We start from the raw sequence: 23,037 nt of genomic DNA, 5'->3' as shown, positions 1-23,037 counted from the left end.
AAAAGAAAAAAAAAGCCAGATTTTGAATTCAGGACTTTTACTTTTTACACCAGTCTGGTAGACGTGACCTTGTTGGAGCATGTGGGGGCAAACTGCTGATCCTGTATGGATTCAAGCAGACAGGAGCTCCCACTGTTGGATGAGAGGAATGTTTGGCTTCACGAAACACGCTGTAGTTCATGTTCATTAAAAAGTGCTGATATCAACCTTTCATTGTTCGCTCCGACCACATGTACCGCCGTCAAACAGGAAGGACACGGTCAAGTATTGAAGCTCCGCCTCTTGCTTGGCTGCCAGTACCAACATTGACGAGCCACGGGAGTTTTGTTTAAATAACTATGTTACTCTTACTTAAAGTGGAGCTGAAATAAAAATGTTTTTAACCCTTTTAGAGCTTATCTCTGGTCATTTTGTTCACCTATTTAACAATATGCTGAAAGAATTACAGAAAAGCCCCAAACTCTTTCTTTCCAATCCAATATATTTTTCTTACTGGAAAACAAAATTTCACATGCTTACATCAGCTAGTAAATTCACTGGACCACGTCACCATACCAAACTTTAAGTGAACTTCACATCATCTTCTCGTGTGTATCAGTACACATTCAGATGACACCTTCATGACTGTAGTGTGTGTGTGTGTGTGTGTGTGTGTGTGTGACATGCTGCAGCAGTAAGAGCAGCATAGTGACAAATAAAGCAGACAAACACAGATCCTGTAGTGAAACTTTGTTTCTTTATTCACACCATTGTTCTACTCCAGCTATGTTAGAAGTTAACATAAGTGTCAATCCTCTAGTTCCTATGTTGATCTCTCATTCATAATCATCTGTACACACTATATAAAAAAGTCAAGATTATAATATGTTTAGAAATCCAAGAGGGTCAAGGCGACGAGGGTTCAGCGGTAGTTGAGGGGTTTTGTTTTGGCGTTGCAGTCCCTCCCCTCACTTCCAGCCCCCTCCGCCTCCACGCCGACTCTTTTTTCTCCATTAAACAAAAGAACAGATTGAACAAGGCATTTGTACCAGAGCTCAGAAGGGGGCTTGGACATTTTGTAAAGCGCTTTGACTGTACAGCTCACGCAGAACACGACCAACAGGTCATACACAGAGCATGGTAAAGGAGGAATAGTATACTGCTTGGGCACAACACAAATACAATACAATGCCATCTGACAAAAAAGTACAGTTGAAAAGAAGAAAAAGTGATCCTCTTCAACTTGTTTTTTTAAGCATTTCATAGAAACAAAAAGAGAAAGATAAATTGCAAACTTGGAGTAAACAAATCGAGAATATATACAGTGAGGTAAAACACATTGGTCTCTGAAAGGAGGTATTTTCTTTTTGATTTAAGTGACCTTTTTTAATATGTTAATTACGCTTTTTTTTTTAAAGATACTTCTCAGCTTTTGGATGACATCTATAAAGCAGGTAATGCAGATATCGATGCAGACACAATCACATGCAGTCTTGTCATTCAAGGGGAAAAGTAAAAGAAGTCTCGTCGAACTTAGGCACCAAATGAAACATGATAAAGCTTTCTGCTACCCTTGTTACCACAAAGGCCTCACTGTAGCGTCTGACCGGAGTGGAAACCTGAACCCTTCAGTGACCCAAACCGCATAGACCGGAACACGTTCCCTGGCTTTCGACTGTTGCAGATGCTTCCCCGGAGAGCCGGCGTCTGAGACGATGGAGGGGCAACCGTGGAGGGAGAGCATGATCATGGCCCTAAAGCGTTCCTCATCACAGTGTGTGGATCATGCTAGCATAGATAGGTCATTCGACTTGTGTGATCCAGAGGGACTGAGTGGGTAGACACCATCGGCCCTGACGTTGCATAACAAAGAAAAAGAGACACAGGTAGAAACAGACCCGGATGTTTGCTCACAAAAGTTGCTACCGCGACTTTTGGGGCTGCGAGGTTGTGCTCGGACTGGTTGGAGACTCTGAGCGGACCGATACATTCACAGCTGTGGGAATTTCTCAGTGCGTGGTTTTAAAAGCTGCTGGCATAGTTTGTGTTGCCTCCCTGTTTTGGCCCTCCATCATCTGCTTCTACGTCTCTTAAAAAAAAGAATAGCATGAAAAGGCTGCATATTGGACCAGACCTGACAAACGGCGCGTCCTCATTTCACGGGTTTGAGTCACCAAACGGTTCGCCGCTCCCGTTCACCACCGTGTCGACCAGTGAACCGCGGTTGGAAATTGCATGTTGGCTGCATATCAGCAGTGTACAGTGACCTCTGTCTGTCTTTACTCTACGCTAACGAGACAAGGCAAGGTGAGATTCTCAAAGAGGAGGTACGGCAGGTTTTCTTCGTAAAGTTGTAGTCATCTTAAAACCTACATCAAAATCCAACCCAAATAACCCCCAGAAACGAGGATTTCCTGGCCAGACATTAGGAGGCGCCGCCGACGGCGTGGCCCCTTTTGTAACCTGAAGGCCAACTTGAGTTACAAACAGATTAGTTTGTAAAACGTGTCTGCAAGTCGTCACATCTGTTTACATTTGGAGATAACGGAGTCTCACACGTCATCGTGGGGTTTACCGTCCCGAGTCCAACTGTTGGGTACATTTGAGACGGTTTAACATCCAACAAGCTCTCCGGAGAAGCCTTGAAGAAGAACCAACTTTACACATCAAGTGTTTCTATTGTATCTCTGAAGAACTTGTATGGAGCCTTAAGTGTCTCCAGACAGCTGAGAAAAGTCCTCAGATAACGCCTCTTCTGTCGGCGTCGGCTGGGCCTGAAGTCGACATGTTAAACTTAAACTACAAGAGAGAAGTAGGGTCATTCTCTCAGACTTCTTTTTACAACCAAGCGCCCCCTGATGGCCAGCAGAGAGAATGCAAGTTTAAGGCACTTCAGTATGGGCTTCACTTTTCAGAACCGGAGGTTGCTGCCTGATTTATAGACTTAAGACTACATCTTGAATCGGGTTGCTTCAGTCAGCTCCAAACTGAGTTCACTTGCTGTCTGGCCAAATTGGAATCGGGGATCGGACCGAACTGCCTGTAGTCGAGTTTGCATTGTGGGTAATGCAGGCACCAGGTTGTGACAATGAAGAATTTGCAGAATAAATCTGTGGTTCTGCTGGCAGAATTTAGAATTTGCTGAAATGTTACATTTTTTTCTTTACTGTGCATCGTAACCCGATGATATCACAGACTGCGACGCAAAAGTGATGCTACATTTCCAATAGACACCTGTATGCATCGTTTCCTCAAATGCTTTTGGTAACTTTCCAAATCCGACAATCTGAGAAGCATGCCGGCCTGCGTGTCGTTCAGGGATGCGTGAGACTCTCCGTTATCTCCATTTGTACTATTCACCTGTCCAGTTTAAAACGCACCCAGCCTCGGGATCTAAGTTTAGAGAGATAAAAGACGGCAGGAATGGATGAGAGGTGGTTCACCCGGTATGGCTGCAGTGATGTGTGGCCCTTGTAGCTCGGAGATATTTAACAATCAGAGAACATGGAATGACAAGAGAGAAAGGCAAAAATAGGACCAAGGACAGAGAGACTGCTCTTTAAAGATCACAAGAGAAAGACGGCTGGGTGCACATGTCCTTTTACAGTTAAGTCATCTTGGGTTCTGAAAAGAAAAAGTACAAGGCTGCTGGTGACTTTAAGACAGAATGAAGTTGTCCTAGTAGAGGCATACCAGAGGTGGTGTTGAGCTTTTGCTGTTGTTAATGTCCCAGAGAATGACACCACTAATGAAACACACACACTACCACAAACGGCTGCAGACTGATGAATGCTTGGCCCTGGTCCTCCCGACTAGTTTGGCTACTTCTGTACACATTTAACATTGATTTCAGCATAGTCTGTCACCGTTTTTGTATTTAATATAGCAGCAATATTCACTTTACTTTCGTCAAATATTCAAATATCAGGACAGCTTTCTTCTTTTGTTTACTCCACGAGATATTTACAACACAGGGGGGGTTACATCACAATCTGCCTGCTCCTTGTGAACCGGTTTTTCTTTTTACCAAATCACAATTTTCTTAACAGGCCAAACTTAATATAGCCTGAAACAGCTGATGTCACTTAAACCAGAACAGATATGTCACATTAGAAAAGTCTGAAAGGCTGTGGGAACTATAAATGCATTTTTTTCTCATTGTTCAATAAGCGGACAGCACTTATCAAAAAATAAAGACGCTGATTCAACAATCTAACTCGGGTCCATTTACTCTTTTGTTGTAGAGCTTTAGAAATGTTCGAGATTCCATTTTATTTTTTCCTAAATTTATTTTTTTCCGTTTTCATTTTTCTAAATTCTGTGTTTTACAATTTCAGATCACAATATGCCACCCACTTTTTCTTTCAGTTTAGTGGTGACAAATGCTTATGTGAGAGAAACCATCGATTATTATAAATTGTATCCAGATTTTGACAAAATCCACAGAATTCCACATTTTACAGTTGAATCCATTTTCATTATCAAATTCCATGATTCCATCAGTGTTTTCTACATCATGAAATCATAAGAGCCCTAAATTCATCTTATTGAGGTGTAAAAGGTTTTTTTTGGATCTGTATATTGAAGGTTGGTTAAATCTGTTTTTAGTTACATTCATTTTTAGACCGGGTGTCTTTGTTTTTATATACGACTTGTATGTATATATGTTGAATGTGTGGAAGCGAGAATAAATGGATTCTGATGAAGACCGTGTGATACAGTCGAAAGCTCCAGAACAAGTAAGTAAGTGGACCATGAGTGGAGATTGCTTGGTCGCCTGCGGTTTCCACGAATGAAGCGCTGAGCTGGTGAGATTTGTTTTCTTGGGTTCTGGAGGTTTCGTTTCATTTCGGTGACGCTGTGATTTGATTTAAATGTCAAACCACTGAAGCAAGAACTGATAAAAAGCTTTGAAATCATTTCAGATTGTGAGACTGCAAGAAACCAGTGTGAACGAAAAGTGCTGCCTGCAAAGCAACGGGCACCGGGCTTCCTCCGGCCGCCAATCGTTGCCGTAGAGGAGCGGCGTTAGTGCTGCCGCTCCATTAAATGCTCAGAAGGGTTTTAGAGGGGAAGTTCGTAAACTTTGACAAATCTGTTGTTACATTAACAGCTACTGTGAAGGGCACGCCCCTCCTCTACATTTGGGCTGCTAGTAGAGGCATTCATGCTGTTCCAGCTGTGTTGTCTGTGGGCATCAAAGTGGAGAGAACAAGCGACTGCTGCCTGTTACATTGGCACAGGGTTCAAACCGTAGTCTAGAGGCTGCAGCTTCTCATCCATAACGGAGCCCTCGAGCAGCTGAGCTGACCAGAGAAGAACTCATCAGTGAAACGAGGTGGCGCTGTGGCCGACCACAACTCTTTAGCGTATGTCAGCAGACGATGCCGAGCGACGATGGGCTGGTTCCGTGTCAGAGCGACATGGCACAGAATGATCAGATTCAGGAGATCTGAGGGGTTTGTACACCCAACAGCAGCTCTCACCTCCGCTCGGACAGCGAGGTGGACGACTACGTAGCAGCACATCAATTACATTATGGATCCGTGAAGAAAAACAATGGAGGCAGACTGACACGCTGACATCCAAATTGCCACACAGGTAAACGCCACGGAGGTTCAGAAGTGCACTTATTACCTATAACTTATTAACAATCAAGAGACGACGTGGGATTTGGCAGATCCATTTTGTTGACTGGATGTATTCACTATTGAATTCTTAACACTTTCTGCATTTAACGAGTGCTTCTGGTGCAACTTGGACTGAAATCTGTTAAAGGTGGGATGGGTTTAGATGTGTGGCAATTTGGTCAACAGGACGAACACTTGACTGAAACAAACTGTTAAATCAGGTGCTACATATATTTTTTTTGTCCTTTAGATAGAATAATGACACTACCTTTAGCATAGTAAATCAATTATATATATATATATATTTTTTTTTTTTTCATTAAAAAAACAAAAATAAAGAAATAAAAATAATAAGAGCAGATCCTGACTCTTTGTTGGTCCCTTAAGGCTTGCTAAGCTGAAATGACAAAATTGTCCTTTTTACACATTTTTTCATCTTTTGTTTTTCGTAAATGTACATTCTAGTAGAAAAAGACATTGCCACAAAAAAAAAATAAAAATTATACACGACCTGGAAAATCTATGGCTTAGTAAATCTCTGTTTGCTAGATTTAAATGAATGTACCTCATTGTTGGCGATTATCCTACAGAGAAGAAAACGCTTGAAAGGTTGATTTGAGCTGCTGCGCTGTCAGCGGCGCAAACATGTGAAAAGAACAAAATCCAAGAGTTTAAATGTATAGGGCAACATCAGTAATGCTTACACGTCTGTCTTTTTTGTTGTTTTTTCCCCCAAAGCCGGCGGGACCTTTTGTGGCATCATTTTTCCAACTAAACACAGTTTGAGGTGCTGAAGCTCAGTTTCCTGGGAGGAGAAGCTGTACAATGAGTCGCTGCTGAGGTGGTGGGTGTTCAGGTGGTGGGGGCGGGGCTTGACCAAATGGCACCAGAGAGAGTCGGCTGGCGTGTGGTGCTGTGGCGGCGGTGTGCATGTCCCTCCTTGCTTTCCGTCCAGTGTGCATAGTACGAGCTGGCTGTATGCTCGGCATGGCTCCTGCTGGCCTCCTCCACACACACACACACACACACACTCACACACACACGCAACGCTGCAGAAACGCAAACACGCCACAGCAGCCGACATGAGAGGAGTTGGGTTGCACTGGCACTTTCCGGTTACAGCTGGCTTGGAAGGCATGATGGCGGCTGATTGTTGTTGGTGGTGTTCTTGCCGGTTGTGGTTTTAGCAGAGCAGAGTATAGAAAATAGACACATATCTACTGTATATTGCATATGTTGCAGCATGTTTGCCAAAAAAAAATGAATGAGGTCATCATGTCCAGTTTAGTTTTGCAAAAAAAAGATCCCCTGCCACCAGAAAAAAAAAAAAATCACAATAAATTAAACTGACCTGTCCGAGTCCCTGACCATACAGAGGGAGACGGGGATATACAACAGTAACAGATGAAGAAAAGAAACAAACAAAAAAACAGTCTGGGAGATGCTCACAACTGGACTAGATGAAGAACAGGTGAAGCCATTGTGCGTTTGGACCCAGCAGAGCGGCTTACAGGGGGTCCCGTGAGCCCCGGGTCCAAGCATCACTTCCCAATGCTACTGTGACGCGACTCAAGAGTAGGGCTGCAAACAACTTCACATCAACATTCCTCTTTGCTGAATCAGTGTTCTAGTGATCATGGCCGAGTCACTGTTGGCTCGGAGACTGGGGGGTAATGTGTCCCACCGAAATCTCCACTGCTCTGGATATTTGCCAAACCATGTTGAACCAAATGTGCAAACTGGTAAATAACTTCCCTAAATCCTTGTCTTTCGATTAAAACCCAAAGCCACAACAAATCCACTGTCCAGTCCCTGAATGCGAGTCCGTCCCTCACCATGATAAGGACTGGAATAATTCACTAAACACTCGTGCACTGCTGCCACTACATGACACTTCACACAGCTTGGATCGATCCAATACTTCCACTTGGATTTTTAAACATGTTTTCTTATGTTTTGTAAAATTTTCCATGATTCACAAAGGGGTCAGTGAGCAGCTTGCAGCCCTAATGAAGAGTAGCTCTGGAGAGAAGAATAAAAAGCTAATATATAAATGATGAGGGGGTGATGATGAAGATGTGAGGAGATGAGAGCGAAGCTCCGGCAGCTCTGAGGCCTCCCAGGTGATTTCCGGCTGCCTTTCATTTACCGCTCTGAGCTCGTATGGGTTGGTGGTGTGATGAGTGGTGGAGATGGGACTCGACACGGACACCAGATGCCCTAATGGGTCTTTCAGAAACTTGGTGTGGAGATGGAGGATGACTTAATGCCTCTGTAATGCCATTCAGGCACAACCATCCCTTGTAACATCCATCCATCTATCGAATGATCCATCCATCCATCCATCTACACACACGGACACACGGCTGCTCGGTTTCCGGTTCAAGACTCAGCAGTTTGTCAATGAATGAAATGAGATGAGAAACAAACGAGCAAAAAGGGGAAAAGACGTCTTCGCTTCCCTCCAAAGCAAAGGGAAGGAACAGTCGATGAATAATAATGAAGATATTAATGCTGTCATGCTAATGACATGGATGCCAGTCAGAGGTGTGTGTGTGTGTGTGTGTGTGTGTGTTTGGTAAATATGTCTACATCTTGATTCCCTCCTGTTGGCTGAGCTGAGACAGAGTTTTCTTGATTCGGAGAGCGGTGAGTCGGGCGGCGCTGTTGGCATACCAACACTCCCTCATTATCTTCGCCATCACCCGCAAGGCCTGCAGAGGAGAGAGAAGACGGGAGTTCACAAGACTTCATTACTACACGATGACAGGACGGTCCAACGTCTGGAGAAATACATAGAAATACATTTTGTACATATAAACAAGACTTGTCAAAGTGGATTCTTGTTTTGCAGGCTAAACCTGGACTGATTTTAAGGAGGTAATTGGGTTGAGGACAAAATCATGATCTATGGGGTTCCTCTCGGTTCAATTCTTGGTCCCATTAGATCTGCAATCTAAATGCTTCCTAGGGCACAATACAATTCAGTTTGATGATGAAATCCAGCTGTGAAGTCCCTTTACAACTGCAGAAACTTTCCCCTAGGGACCAGCAACCTTTTGCGGAACTCATTGTTTTTCAACCTTAGGGACCAGCATCTAAATGAGGTCCGGGGGCATTTTTGCGCCCTAAAAAAGGTTCTGAAAGTACAGCAACCTCCGGGCATGATTTGCAGCAGATTGATCAAACCAACGAGTCATTTCCAAAACAAGGAAGTACTTTAGTATCGACATCGGACCATTTTAGGATGACGGGGGAGCGTTTCTCTTTGTTTATGACATTAAAAGTAGAGTAAAGCATTGCTCTCTGCTTCCGGACTCATTTTAAAAAAGACAAGGAGAGAGATTGTGAGGGTGAGCTGTTGAAGAGAGAGAAAGCGCATAAGGGCTTTGAACGAGCAAATAAAAAGTTAGTTTATGATTGGTTCACGGTGGTTACACTCAAAAGCAATAAAAAGCAATCAAACATGATGATTTATTGTGGAGACGGATGCTGTTAGCTTCATTTTCCTCCCCTGCTTTTCATTCACACGCAGCACTTAATACAATGCAGCAGAAAATGCCGCCACACGGAGACAAAACATACGCTACAGTATATTTTTTCCAATGTGCTTTCAGATGAAACACAATGAACTGCAGCCTGCAGTTAGTTTTCTGCTGCAACCCTGAGCAGCCTTCCTCCGTCTCCAGGTCTTTAGATTGCTATGAAAGGCATCAACAACGGGCTGAAGGAACCTTTTAGTTGACCAGTTGCTTTTCCTTGGTTGCATAGAATTTTTTATTTTACTATTACTATTTCGGCTAGGTCTTCCATCGGGGAATTGGTGATTTTGGGTTTGTTTTCTGGCACCTTAATATGTTGAAACAATCAATTTTTGTGTTTTTTTTAAATAACCTGTTGGTATAAAATGACGAGGACTCGAGTCTTGTGGCTTGAGATAAAAGATCCAACTAGGGTTGGGATGATAAACGATTTTATCACGAATCGAGATTAAAACACTCAATAAATGGATCGCGGTGACTTTCTATTTCCAGGATAATTGTAAATATTGTGATGAGTAACTTGAAAAAGCCGTCTAGCTCACATGGTAGTGAGACAGGTAAAAAAGAATAGAGGCATGGAAAATCCTGTATGGTCCCATCGTTATGTGACACAACGCTGTCAAGCATCATAGGTTGCTGCTAAAAAATGTCTGTCAAAAAGGTGAAAAGTGGACAGGCACTGTAAAAAGGGAGGCTAATGGGAAAACCAGTGTGGTCAGAGCTCATGAATATAATATTCAGCGCCACGATCAGACTCATCACGATGGGAAATAAAAGAACGTGCAAGGGTATAAGAGAACAGAGAAGATAAATTAATTGTTGCCAGGAAAACAGTTTCAGCAAGCCATCTCGTATTGTAAATGTGTTTTAAATTCATTGTGAACATTTTAAGAATGTACTCACAGAAAGAGAAAGATTTGGAAGGGTGGTTATTTATAGGTTATTATGCAATGCTTTTACTGATCCGGCCCACTTGAGATGAAATTGGGCTGTTTGTGGTCCATGAACTACAATGACTTTCACAGCCCTGGGGTTTGGCCTCCAGAGTGTACACTAATTCCTTCCCGTCTCCGTTAGCGGCGCCGTGAACAGCATCTGGTACGTATGAGTTGACGTGTCTCAGCCTCGCTCCCTCGCTGCGTCAGTCTGGAGACTCCATCTATGGACCGTCCTCCGGTGCTCATTAAGACAGCCAACACATTCCATTCATCTGGTGAGTTGGTGCCAAATCTACAAACGCATTACCACCGTCTCCTTCAGCAGAGCTGGCCCAAGCTCATATCTTACGTTGGGGCTTTCAAATTCAAAGGCTTTCGGATGCGGCTTCAGTTCATGTAACCTGTCGGTCTGATTTATGGGCAGAATGGTTTCGAATGGTGAGCCAACTTCCCATGAACAGCGACGCAGACTAACATCTCCTAAACCTGGCACTGTTCTTACACCAGGGGATCTTTATTTCCTGTCAAGGATCATCACACTTTACACCCAACGGGTGCTTGATCACATTTAGTCACGAGGTCCCAACTGGGAACATTTCAGTTGTACAAGTGGCTGCACAGTGAAAGGAGGGAAAGCAGCAGAAACTGAGACCGAACTGAAACAGTGATTCAGGAGCAGCACCCGACCCTCTTACATGGCTCATGGTTGGGATCATGTGCTAAATAATAATAAGTCCTGCTAAATAAATGACTCCTCATTTATTGGGAGCACCTAGTTCTCTGAGGCCACTGGTAAATGTGCCAACTCTTGGCAGTTGGACACTGGGGTGCATGTTGGGTTCTTGCATGTTAGGTTGGCTTATCTTTTCAACAATCAGATCAAATTCCTCCCAACGTTATGTCCCACCTGCTATCCTGTTTCACTCTGAAATACTCCATACGGAGGATAGATGCTCTGGAGATGCTGTTTGAGCTCCACTTTAAGAAGTATTGGCAATTTACAAAAATATTGCAATTAGACCTTTTCCTGAAATACTGCTGGTTCTGTAGTGCTGGGATTTTAAATGGGATGCCTGGGGTGCACCTTAGGTGCATCAATTGGTATGCACCATTTATCAATAACAGTTTGGCTGTTGAGCTCTGTCAACACCCAAATCAAGCTGATGGTCAAACTAAAGTTGGATTTGCTCCAAAGACAGGCTAACTAAAGGTAGACTGACCTTTAAGTTGGACCAGCTATTCACATTTTAGTGACAAGCTGTTCCTCAGAGTTTTGCTCAGCAAATGTAATTGAGGAAAAATTAAGAAAACATCTACAATCATTATTGATGTTTGATTATATATCCATCATGTCCTTCAGCAAGGAGCACGTTATGACATTGTGCGCTGGTCTGCAACTCCACTGATGTGAAAGTATCTATATGAAGACATTATAAAGCGTTGGGGCTGTCTGCACATAACCAAATTCTTCCTTGTTAAAATTTGGAACATGCTATTCTTAGAATGAATGCATGACAGGCACCAACTATACTTCTTCTACATTCTGGCTAAAGTCTGGCAGCTCATTAAGACCGTTCTTCTTGCAAAAGGTCACACTTGTGTTTTTGGTCGACAAACAACAAGCAGAAAACAAGTAGTAAATACGCGTCAACACAGCACTACAGGTAAAGAGACCTAAAGAAATGAAGAAGAAAACTCAGTAATGTCAAACTCTGCGGTTCCTATTAGGGTTGCACGGTATACCGGTACTAATTTGGTACCGGGGTACTGAGGCATTTAAAACGGTACCATATTGCATTTGGACGGGACCGGTACTTGCAGCGCCGCCGGCAGCGCCCGCAACAGCGCGGCGAACTCGCCGTGTGACGTCACCGCGTTGTAACTACAGCTGAGAGGACGAGGAGCGAGCCGCAGCTTGGGGAGATAAAGGCAAGCCGGAGGAAACCGCTAGCAAGTTAGCGAGCAGCGTAGACTGGAACAACAAACGGAGCAGGAGGAAAGCTTGGAGAGCGCGCGCGAGAGAGCGAGAGAGCGAAGCACGGAGAGGAGAATGGCTGCTGCAACCGTCACCACGCCGCAACTTGCGGACAAACCAGCGCCGCGAAGTGCGATACGGCCGTACTTTAGCTTAAAACAAATGCGCAAAGCGAGGCAGTTAACGCCGAAGCACCACTGTGTAAACGGTGTTTAAAACATGCATGGCTAACGGCGGAAACACCTCCGACTTAGCCAAACACCTAAAGGACAAGCACCCAGACCTGCACACTGAGCTCAGGGAAAAAAAACACATTCAGTGCTAGAGCTGGTTTATTTATATTATTATATTTTATATTATATTATTGTATTTATATTTTAACATTTTTAAAATTGTGTGCATTAGAAAAGCTTGTCTTTGTGGTATTTTATTTTATTTGCTGATTAATATGTTATTGTTACTGAAATAAAGTCAGTAATGACATTTTTTGCTTTCACTTTTTATTTGAAAAAGTATCGAAAAGTACCGAAACACATGTTGGTACCGGTACCGGTACCAAAATGTTGGTACCGGTACCGGTACCAAAATGTTGGTATCGTGACAACACTAGTTCCTATATATTATACGTATATTGGTAGAGGCAGACAGAGTCATTCTTCAACAGACTGAGCTGGTCTGCTGGTTCTGCCTAGTTTCAGCTTGCTACACCTGTTCTGTCTGGATAAGTTTCATAACTACACTCAATGGTGCAGTGGTTCAATGTGCTCATTGTAGTCGTGTGTGTCGGAGATGTTGTCTGATGTCACACAACAATGGAAGTGCTCACTGTAAATGGTAAACCATTGTGAACGGTCTTTTGTGTCTTTTTAATTATTGATTTTAATTGTTGATTTCAGAGTTTTGGTTAGATGTATTCAGATGTCAGCAGTAACTATAACATCTTGCATTAATGGTATCTTACATATTCTGTGTCATTTGGATGCCGGCTCTGCTCAGCCTAGAGTTACCTGTGCACGTGGTATGTTCCAGATAGATGAATGCCATTCACCAGAGGAAGGGGGAATAGAGCAGCGGGCAGTTTGCTGTGAAGATGCAATTTCTTTCATTTGGTGTTTTTTATTTCTCCCTTTCTTTTTATTTAGTTTTACTGGAATTCCTTGGTTTCATTTTGGCCCTTTGTTTCAGTAAACTATTTTGTTAGTAAAACAACAGTATTTTTGCATTATTCTATTGTACATGCCATTTTAAAAATATACAGTGCCAAGCAACCTCATTTGCCCTTTATATTAGGTGGCGTCACTACATAGTCCTAAAGTAAAACCTGTTCTGCTGTCAAAGTATGCCACCATGTTATTAGGTTTCTACTTATAATAAATCATCTCTGAAGAAAGCCCCTTCTTTCTCCATAAGTTATTCAGTTGAACATTAAAAATAACCCCACAATGTTGAGGCCGCACTGCTCGGAGTTCAATTGCCAAAGAAACACTGGTGTGTCACCGACAGCCGGGGTTTTTGTTTACATTTGGGATCTCGCACTGGAACGCTCGGAGGTCTGAAGTTGGACATTTTTACTGGGAAAGTAGATACCTCCCAGTTGTCTGGAAAGCAGCATTAGACTGGATACAGTGACGCGTGTCCTACCTCACAGCTCTGCCAGCGGTTGGGAATGTTGGGACGAAGCTTCTGCTCGCAAACCACCTTCCTCATCTCCTCCACTGAAGGATCTGACTGAACCAGGTCGTAGTAGGGCAGCTGGTAGTCCTCATGGATGCCTGACAGACAAGCACAGTTTTAAAGAAAATACTCCATAATCTTTCTTCCATCACTCAGCCTCTCATTTGATCCTTACCTCCCATAGAGCAGCGGCTGGCGATCTCCCAGAAGACCAGGCCCATGGCGTAGATGTCAGCTCGCTTGAAAGACTCAAAGTGTTTCATGTTTATGGAGTCGTCCAGGACCTCCGGAGCCATGTACCTGGGCAGAAAGGTGATATAATGTGGTCAAACTACTGCTTGCTCATGCAGTCATTTTTCTTCCATTGCACTCTCACAGGCAATGCAAACTTTATTTAGAATCGCAATCGCCTGAAAGAACTCCCAACAACATCTGGGCTCCTGATGAGACAGCAGATGGACCCACTGCACCAGGAGGAACCCAGAGCCCACTGTACCAGGAGGAACCCAGGTCCCACTGTACCAGGAGGAACCCAGGTCCCACTGCACCAGGAGGAACCCAGAGCCCACTGTACCAGGAGGAACCCAGGTCCCACCTGCACCAGGAGGAACCTAGGACCCACTGCACCAGGAGGAACCCAGAGCCCACTGTACCAGGAGGAACCCAGAGCCCACTGTACCAGGAGGAACCCAGGACCCACTGTACTAGGAGGAACCCAGGGCCCACTGTACCAGGAGGAACCCAGGTCCCACCTGCACCAGGAGGAACCTAGGACCCACTGCACCAGGAGGAACCCAGAGCCCACTATACCAGGAGGAACCCAGGTCCCACTGCACCAGGAGGAACCTAGGACCCACTGCACCAGGAGGAACCCAGGACCCACTGTACTAGGAGGAACCCAGAGCCCACTGCACCAGGAGGAACCCAGAGCCCACTGCACCAGGAGGAACCCAGGTCCCACTGTACCAGGAGGAACCCAGGACCCACTGCACCGGGAGGAACCCAGGACCCACTGTACTAGGAGGAACCCAGGGCCCACTGTACCAGGAGGAACCCAGAGCCCACTGCACCAGGAGGAACCCAGGTCCCACTGCACCAGGAGGAACCCAGAGCCCACTGCACCAGGAGGAACCCAGAGCCCACTGCACCAGGAGGAACCCAGGTCCCACTGCACCAGGAGGAACCCAGGACCCACTGTACTAGGAGGAACCCAGGGCCCACTGTACCGGGAGGAACCCAGAGCCCACTGTACCAGGAGGAACCCAGGTCCCACTGTACCGGGAGGAACCCAGGACCCACTGCACCGGGAGGAACCCAGGACCCACTGTACTAGGAGGAACCCAGGGCCCACTGTACCAGGAGGAACCCAGAGCCCACTGCACCAGGAGGAACCCAGGTCCCACTGCACCAGGAGGAACCCAGAGCCCACTGCACCAGGAGGAACCCAGGTCCCACTGCACCAGGAGGAACCCAGAGCCCACTGCACCAGGAGGAACCCAGAGCCCACTGTACTAGGAGGAACCCAGAGCCCACTGCACCAGGAGGAACCCAGAGCCCACTGCACCAGGAGGAACCCAGGTCCCACTGTACCAGGAGGAACCCAGGACCCACTGCACCGGGAGGAACCCAGGACCCACTGTACTAGGAGGAACCCAGGGCCCACTGTACCAGGAGGAACCCAGAGCCCACTGCACCAGGAGGAACCCAGGTCCCACTGCACCAGGAGGAACCCAGAGCCCACTGCACCAGGAGGAACCCAGAGCCCACTGCACCAGGAGGAACCCAGGTCCCACTGCACCAGGAGGAACCCAGAGCCCACTGCACCAGGAGGAACCCAGGTCCCACTGTACCAGGAGGAACCCAGGACCCACTGTACTAGGAGGAACCCAGGGCCCACTGTACCAGGAGGAACCCAGGTCCCACTGCACCAGGAGGAACCCAGGACCCACTGTACCAGGAGGAACCCAGGACCCACTGTACCAGGAGGAACCCAGAGCCCACTGCACCAGGAGGAACCCAGAGCCCACTGCACCAGCAGGAACCCAGAGCCCACTGCACCAGGAGGAACCCAGAGCCCACTGCACCAGGAGGAACCCAGAGCCCACTGCACCAGGAGGAACCCAGGTCCCACTGTACCAGGAGGAACCCAGGACCCACTGCACCGGGAGGAACCCAGGACCCACTGTACTAGGAGGAACCCAGGGCCCACTGTACCAGGAGGAACCCAGAGCCCACTGCACCAGGAGGAACCCAGGTCCCACTGCACCAGGAGGAACCCAGAGCCCACTGCACCAGGAGGAACCCAGAGCCCACTGCACCAGGAGGAACCCAGGTCCCACTGCACCAGGAGGAACCCAGAGCCCACTGCACCAGGAGGAACCCAGGTCCCACTGTACCAGGAGGAACCCAGGACCCACTGTACTAGGAGGAACCCAGGGCCCACTGTACCAGGAGGAACCCAGGTCCCACTGCACCAGGAGGAACCCAGGACCCACTGTACCAGGAGGAACCCAGGACCCACTGTACCAGGAGGAACCCAGAGCCCACTGCACCAGGAGGAACCCAGAGCCCACTGCACCAGCAGGAACCCAGAGCCCACTGCACCAGCAGGAACCCAGGACCCACTGTACTAGGAGGAACCCAGGTCCCACTGCACCAGGAGGAACCCAGAGCCCACTGCACCAGGAGGAACCCAGAGCCCAGAGCCCACTGCACCAGGAGGAACCCAGGTCCCACTGCACCAGGAGGAACCCAGGTCCCACTGCACCAGGAGGAACCCAGAGCCCACTGCACCAGGAGGAACCCAGGGCCCACTGTACCAGGAGGAACCCAGGACCCACTGTACTAGGAGGAACCCAGGGCCCACTGTACCAGGAGGAACCCAGAGCCCACTGTACCAGGAGGAACCCAGGTCCCACTGCACCAGGAGGAACCTAGGACCCACTGCACCAGGAGGAACCCAGGACCCACTGTACTAGGAGGAACCCAGAGCCCACTGCACCAGGAGGAACCCAGAGCCCACTGCACCAGGAGGAACCCAGAGCCCACTGCACCAGGAGGAACCCAGGTCCCACTGTACCGGGAGGAACCCAGGACCCACTGCACCGGGAGGAACCCAGGACCCACTGTACTAGGAGGAACCCAGGGCCCACTGTACCAGGAGGAACCCAGAGCCCACTGCACCAGGAGGAACCCAGGTCCCACTGCACCAGGAGGAACCCAGAGCCCACTGCACCAGGAGGAACCCAGGTCCCACTGCACCAGGAGGAACCCAGAGCCCACTGCACCAGGAGGAACCCAGAGCCCACTGCACCAGGAGGAACCCAGGTCCCACTGCACCAGGAGGAACCCAGAGCCCACTGCACCAGGAGGAACCCAGGTCCCACTGTACCAGGAGGAACCCAGGACCCACTGTACTAGGAGGAACCCAGAGCCCACTGCACCAGGAGGAACCCAGGTCCCACTGCACCAGGAGGAACCCAGAGCCCACTGCACCAGGAGGAACCCAGAGCCCACTGCACCAGGAGGAACCTAGGACCCACTGCACCAGGAGGAACCCAGGACCCACTGTACTAGGAGGAACCCAGAGCCCACTGCACTAGGAGGAACCCAGGGCCCACTGTACCAGGAGGAACACAGAGCCCACTGCACCAGGAGGAACCCAGGTCCCACTGCACCAGGAGGAACCCAGGTCCCACTGCACCAGGAGGAACCCAGAGCCCACTGCACCAGGAGGAACCCAGGGCCCACTGTACCAGGAGGAACCCAGGACCCACTGTACCAGGAGGAACCCAGGTCCCACTGCACCAGGAGGAACCCAGAGCCCACTGCACCAGGAGGAACCCAGGACCCACTGTACCAGGAGGAACCCAGAGCCCACTGCACCAGGAGGAACCCAGGTCCCACTGCACCAGGAGGAACCCAGAGCCCACTGCACCAGGAGGAACCCAGGTCCCACTGCACCAGGAGGAACCCAGGTCCCACTGCACCAGGAGGAACCCAGAGCCCACTGCACCAGGAGGAACCCAGGTCCCACTGTACCAGGAGGAACCCAGGACCCACTGTACTAGGAGGAACCCAGAGCCCACTGCACCAGGAGGAACCCAGGTCCCACTGCACCAGGAGGAACCCAGAGCCCACTGCACCAGGAGGAACCCAGAGCCCACTGCACCAGGAGGAACCTAGGACCCACTGCACCAGGAGGAACCCAGGACCCACTGTACTAGGAGGAACCCAGGTCCCACTGCACTAGGAGGAATCCAGGGCCCACTGTACCAGGAGGAACACAGAGCCCACTGCACCAGGAGGAACCCAGGTCCCACTGCACCAGGAGGAACCCAGGTCCCACTGCACCAGGAGGAACCCAGAGCCCACTGCACCAGGAGGAACCCAGAGCCCACTGCACCAGGAGGAACCTAGGACCCACTGCACCAGGAGGAACCCAGGACCCACTGTACTAGGAGGAACCCAGGTCCCACTGCACTAGGAGGAATCCAGGGCCCACTGTACCAGGAGGAACACAGAGCCCACTGCACCAGGAGGAACCCAGGTCCCACTGCACCAGGAGGAACCCAGGTCCCACTGCACCAGGAGGAACCCAGAGCCCACTGCACCAGGAGGAACCCAGGGCCCACTGTACCAGGAGGAACCCAGGACCCACTGTACCAGGAGGAACCCAGGTCCCACTGCACCAGGAGGAACCCAGAGCCCACTGCACCAGGAGGAACCCAGGACCCACTGTACCAGGAGGAACCCAGAGCCCACTGCACCAGGAGGAACCCAGAGCCCACTGCACCAGGAGGAACCCAGGTCCCACTGTACCAGGAGGAACCCAGGACCCACTGTACTAGGAGGAACCCAGGGCCCACTGTGCAAGTCTTTTTAATTTTAGCTCATGAAAAATTGCAGCAAAAACAAAAGTGTTGCGGTTATATTTTTGTTCAGCATAATTCCCTTTAGCTCTCTGCCAACAGACACTGTGGCTTCAGGATCAAAAGGCTTCGGGTGCTGGGTTCTCATTTGACGCTTCGCTCATCGTGCCTTTGGTGATTGCTTGGCCATTTAAAAACACTTCAGTGGTATTGGACCTTTATGCCAGCCGTGAGAGAACCTTTCTGTTAAACAGATGACCTGAAACTAAGTGGCGATGAGAGTGCGAGCAAAAAGTTACAAAATCTGGCACCACCATGTCATGACAAGTTGGTATTTTCCAAGCCTGGAGTTCACTTCTCCAGTGTGTCTGGCTGCGTAGAGTGCAGAGCAACACGTAGGTGTACTGTAGGCAGTTTGGCCAGGACACAGTCTGATAGGCCACTTTCTTGTTTTCCATTCATGTCAAAACACGTGGCCGGTCTTAGAAAACATCTTCATTTCTCATATTCATAGTTAAAGGGAAACGCAACTAAAACTTTCTTAAATACTTGAAACTAATTGGAAAATCAAATTCAACAAGTAGACACATTTCCATTGATGCCACTCAAAAAAAAAAATCTATAACTATAAGTGTCAGTTTTTGCCTTATCAGCTCCTTCATCTACGATATGAAAACAAAGCCTTCCTTTCAGTTCATTAAATCCCTGCAGTCATGTGAAGGCAGCAGGACAGATGTGACTGATGACTCTACAGCCTCCAATTTGCAAAACCCCATTGGGACCCATTCCACACTGCCCTGATTGAATCATGTGGATATAACACCAGGGTGCTGCAAAAAAACAAACTCTGATAGCTGAGTTCCTGTCTCTGCTAAACCTGTGAGCTGCTGATGATCTGTAAGAGATGGAATCAACAGTGTAATCAAATACTGTAGCTCCCACTCCGGCCATAAGAGAGCAACGCTTAATTGAATTCTCCCTGTACAAATAATGAATGGAGGGTCTCTGCTGGCAAACTGCTGCTGCTTCCCATAACTTACATACTTTCCTTTTGATCAAGATTTTGTTTTGGCCGGAACATTATAGTGTATAACACTGAATCCCTCATGCTTGAGATGAATGGAGAGTATTTATCAGCAAACAGTTCTCAGTCAGGTCACTCTCTTTTTCTTCAATTAAGTGTCAATAATGTTTCCCATCAAAAGAATAATGTAGGAGATATGTTGGTGCTAATGCAATAGATAAAACGTTAACCTGTAAGAGACTGAAACATCTCTGTAGCTACACAAGAAAACACAGCCCAGATGGAGAGACTACTTCTATCAAAGTGCAGGGGACGTAAGTGCTCTTACTCCAAACAGTGGAAGGCATCAGTGTGTCTGTTCAATGTCAATCAGCTTTACAAAAGGTGGAACGGTCCAAAAGCAGGACTGATGTCTGCTAAAAGCAGATGCATGAATAAAGTACAAGTCCAAGTGTCCGCCGGGTGTGTCTGCAAGAAGACGTCTGTATTGTGTGAATATCTACCAACAAGAGGCCAACCGACCATACAGACAGCGCTGTCTTCATAATAACAAGCAGTGCTGAATGCAGGTAATCAGCTAAAAGTGCTTGTACAAGACATGTCATGTGATCTAGCCCCCCCTTATAGCGGTGTGTGTACTGTTAGCTGTCGATGTGGGTGCAGAGTAGCAGCTGGGGGTCGGGGAGGCACTCAGCTGTGATATCACTAGCATGTGTGGTTATTTGCATCACTTCGAGTCATCATGACCAAAAGAACAACTATTACTCCTTTGTACGTTGTGAAGTCCATAAGGCGGGAAACCCAACGTCGTCCTGTCACCAAGCTGGATTTACTGGACATACTTCGGCTGGTTTACTGCAGCTGGATGAACCCAAAATAAACTGTTTAGCTGTGATTTAATAGCAATAACCAGATGAAAAGGATGCTGAAATAACTCTATAATGATGGTGATCAGTAAACAGTCTGAAGTCATGCTTTGTTAGGTCTGTCTGCAAGGCAACCTCTGGGGGACCACAGACAGTCTCTGGTTCCTCCACATAGTCTGGTCTGGTCTCTGGACTAATGTGAGCTACTATCATAGACCTCTGGGGGACCACAGACCCAGGAGACAACATTTTCTTGAGTCTCAAAGCTGATGGGCTTGTGCAACACAGTGTCACTCAAATTTTTTAATGATGCGAAATTTGGGGTTTTCGCCTGATTCATGTCTTTATATTGACTTTGGATGCAATAGTGCCTTTCAACAGGCAAGAAAAATAAAAGGTGTGAGTACCGCAAGGTTCTTCAGCACTCAGCCATAACTGGCCACCCAAAATATTATGCAGTCTGCTGCAGCATGAGTGCAAGCAAAAAAAAATGACACTGTAACTTTTGGGATGGATGGATTCTATGCTGGTAGTTTGGTATTATGATAAGAAAGTTTTTTTTTTTAAAAAGAGAAAAAAAAAATCACTGGTAGGATCAGATCATCAATATGTAACATGGATTTCAGTTAAGGCCAGAGCTCTAGTCTCCACTGACCGGAGGCTTACTGAATCATTCAGTGGTACTGGAATACGCCTGCAGCATCAAACCAAACACAGAGGCAGAAGAGTCGTAAACAGAGCGATATGAAAGCTATGCTGATATCACAGTGGGAAGCAGGAAGGGAAGGAGCGCATGCCATGCCCTCAGTGTACTGCTCACTTTCCAGCCCTGCAGCAAGACAAGTCCACATAACAGAACAAGAGACAAGTGGAGGGAGAGACACACAGGGAAAGTGAAAGTGAGACACCACATGTAGTCTGGAGACGGTAGAGAGGAAGTCATGACCTTTTATCAGCTTCCATATATATAAACACTGTATATAAAAGTTTTAAAACAAGAGGCAGAAATTCCCTCTTGATAGGAACAAGGCCAAACATAGGGTTTGTTATTTTATTTTAAATAATTAAAACAGCTTCGATGCAATGCGTTCAATAGTCAAGCATATACGTACAGGGACTACGGCAACAGAAGCCTGCAAGACATGCATGGCCGGCCCGGCCCGGCCCGGCCCGGCTATCTCAACAAAACAAACAGATGCTCAAATAACAACACACACAGAGGGAAATCAGCTTCTTTCTCTGGTCAGGTAGACACAACTAAATACTTGATACTATCCAATACTGGATTGATAGAATCAATCCAGTATGATAGTATGAATAATTGTGACAAGCTGGTTGAGTGACAAGCTGGTTGAGTATACGCTGGCGCGTTTAGCTGCCGCTGCTCTCCGGCTCTTTTGCGATTTAACTGTGGAATTGTTTTTTGGACTCTCGCTCATCATGTGGATGATTTACCTGACTGTGAGGTTTGTGCTCCTCTGGACTATCCTGTCCATCGTATTGAACCCATCGTCAGCCTTGCTCCAATACACCGCTGCTGAGCTCCTCCAGCTCCGGTTCCATCCATCCGATCCTCCACCGCAGCGCTTCTGCCCGGACATCGCTCGCCCACCGTATCGGAAATACACCAACCGTGGTTCCCGACGAAGCTACAACATCGATGACTCCACTGCCATAAACTCCATCTGGTCCACGACCCGCCACCGACCGAGAAACTCCGGCCACAGAGTGAACCGCAGTGTGTTTGCTCGCTTACCCAGAGCGGCGGCTAACGTTGGCTCATCCAAGGAGCGTAGCAATATCAAAGTGGGATTACTTAACATCCGTTCCCTGACAGGCAAAGGACATCTGCTGCAGGACCTCCTTCTCGACCGCAAGTACGACTTTTTATGCCTAACTCAGACGTGGCAACAACCCAATGACTTTTCCCAGCTCAACGAAGCTATTCCACCTGGGTTTGTTTACACCTGTCAACCACGTCTCACCGGGAGAGGAGGAGGTCTTGCGATAATCTATCGCAACGCCTGGAAGATCTCATCTGTCACAGTGACTGCATATTCATCTTTTGAATCCTTGGCTCTTCAACTGAATGGTCCAACTCCTACTGTTTTACTCACTGTCTATCGACCACCTAAGCCAAATAAGGATTTCATAAATGACTTTTCTGCTCTTCTCACTCATCTCTCCTCACTCTCCTCCAATATAATTCTGCTCTGTGATTTTAATATCCATATGGACAATGTCAATCAAGCCCTCTCCAAGGATTTTACTTCCTGCCTGGATAGTTTTGATTTTAAACAGTATATCAACTTCCCTACCCACTATAAAGGCCATATTTTAGATCTTGTTTGCTGCTCTGGTATTACTCCTTTTAACTGTTCTGCTGATGACCTTCCCATCTCTGATCACATGTTAATATCATTCAATGCTAGCTTAACTCTATCCAAAGTTAAGCAGTCACGGCTCATTTTTTTCCCGCAACATCAAAAACATTAATATTGCCGCTCTCACCACAGGCATTAACAGCCTCCCCATTCT

General features: G+C 47.4%; 1 protein-coding gene across 1 annotated transcript in view; it reads right to left on the bottom strand.

Annotated features, from left to right (window-relative positions):
- Positions 1–717: 717 nt before the first annotated feature.
- Positions 718–23,037, bottom strand: part of tgfbr1b (transforming growth factor, beta receptor 1 b) — an 80,041-nt gene continuing 57,721 nt past the window's right edge. Inside the window, exons 7-9 of the mRNA XM_084033819.1 lie at positions 13,914–14,038; positions 13,706–13,836; positions 718–8,323 (exon numbers count right to left, since the gene is read on the bottom strand). Of these exons, the coding sequence (XP_083889945.1) occupies positions 8,198–8,323; positions 13,706–13,836; positions 13,914–14,038 (382 nt within the window). The 3' untranslated portion in view covers positions 718–8,197. The remainder of the gene's footprint in view (positions 8,324–13,705; positions 13,837–13,913; positions 14,039–23,037) is intronic.

This window comes from Eutrigla gurnardus (genome assembly GCF_963514095.1).
Source record: "Eutrigla gurnardus genome assembly, chromosome: 18".
Taxonomy (NCBI): Eukaryota; Metazoa; Chordata; class Actinopteri; order Perciformes; family Triglidae; genus Eutrigla; species Eutrigla gurnardus.
This window is presented reverse-complemented; position numbering and strand designations above follow the sequence as displayed.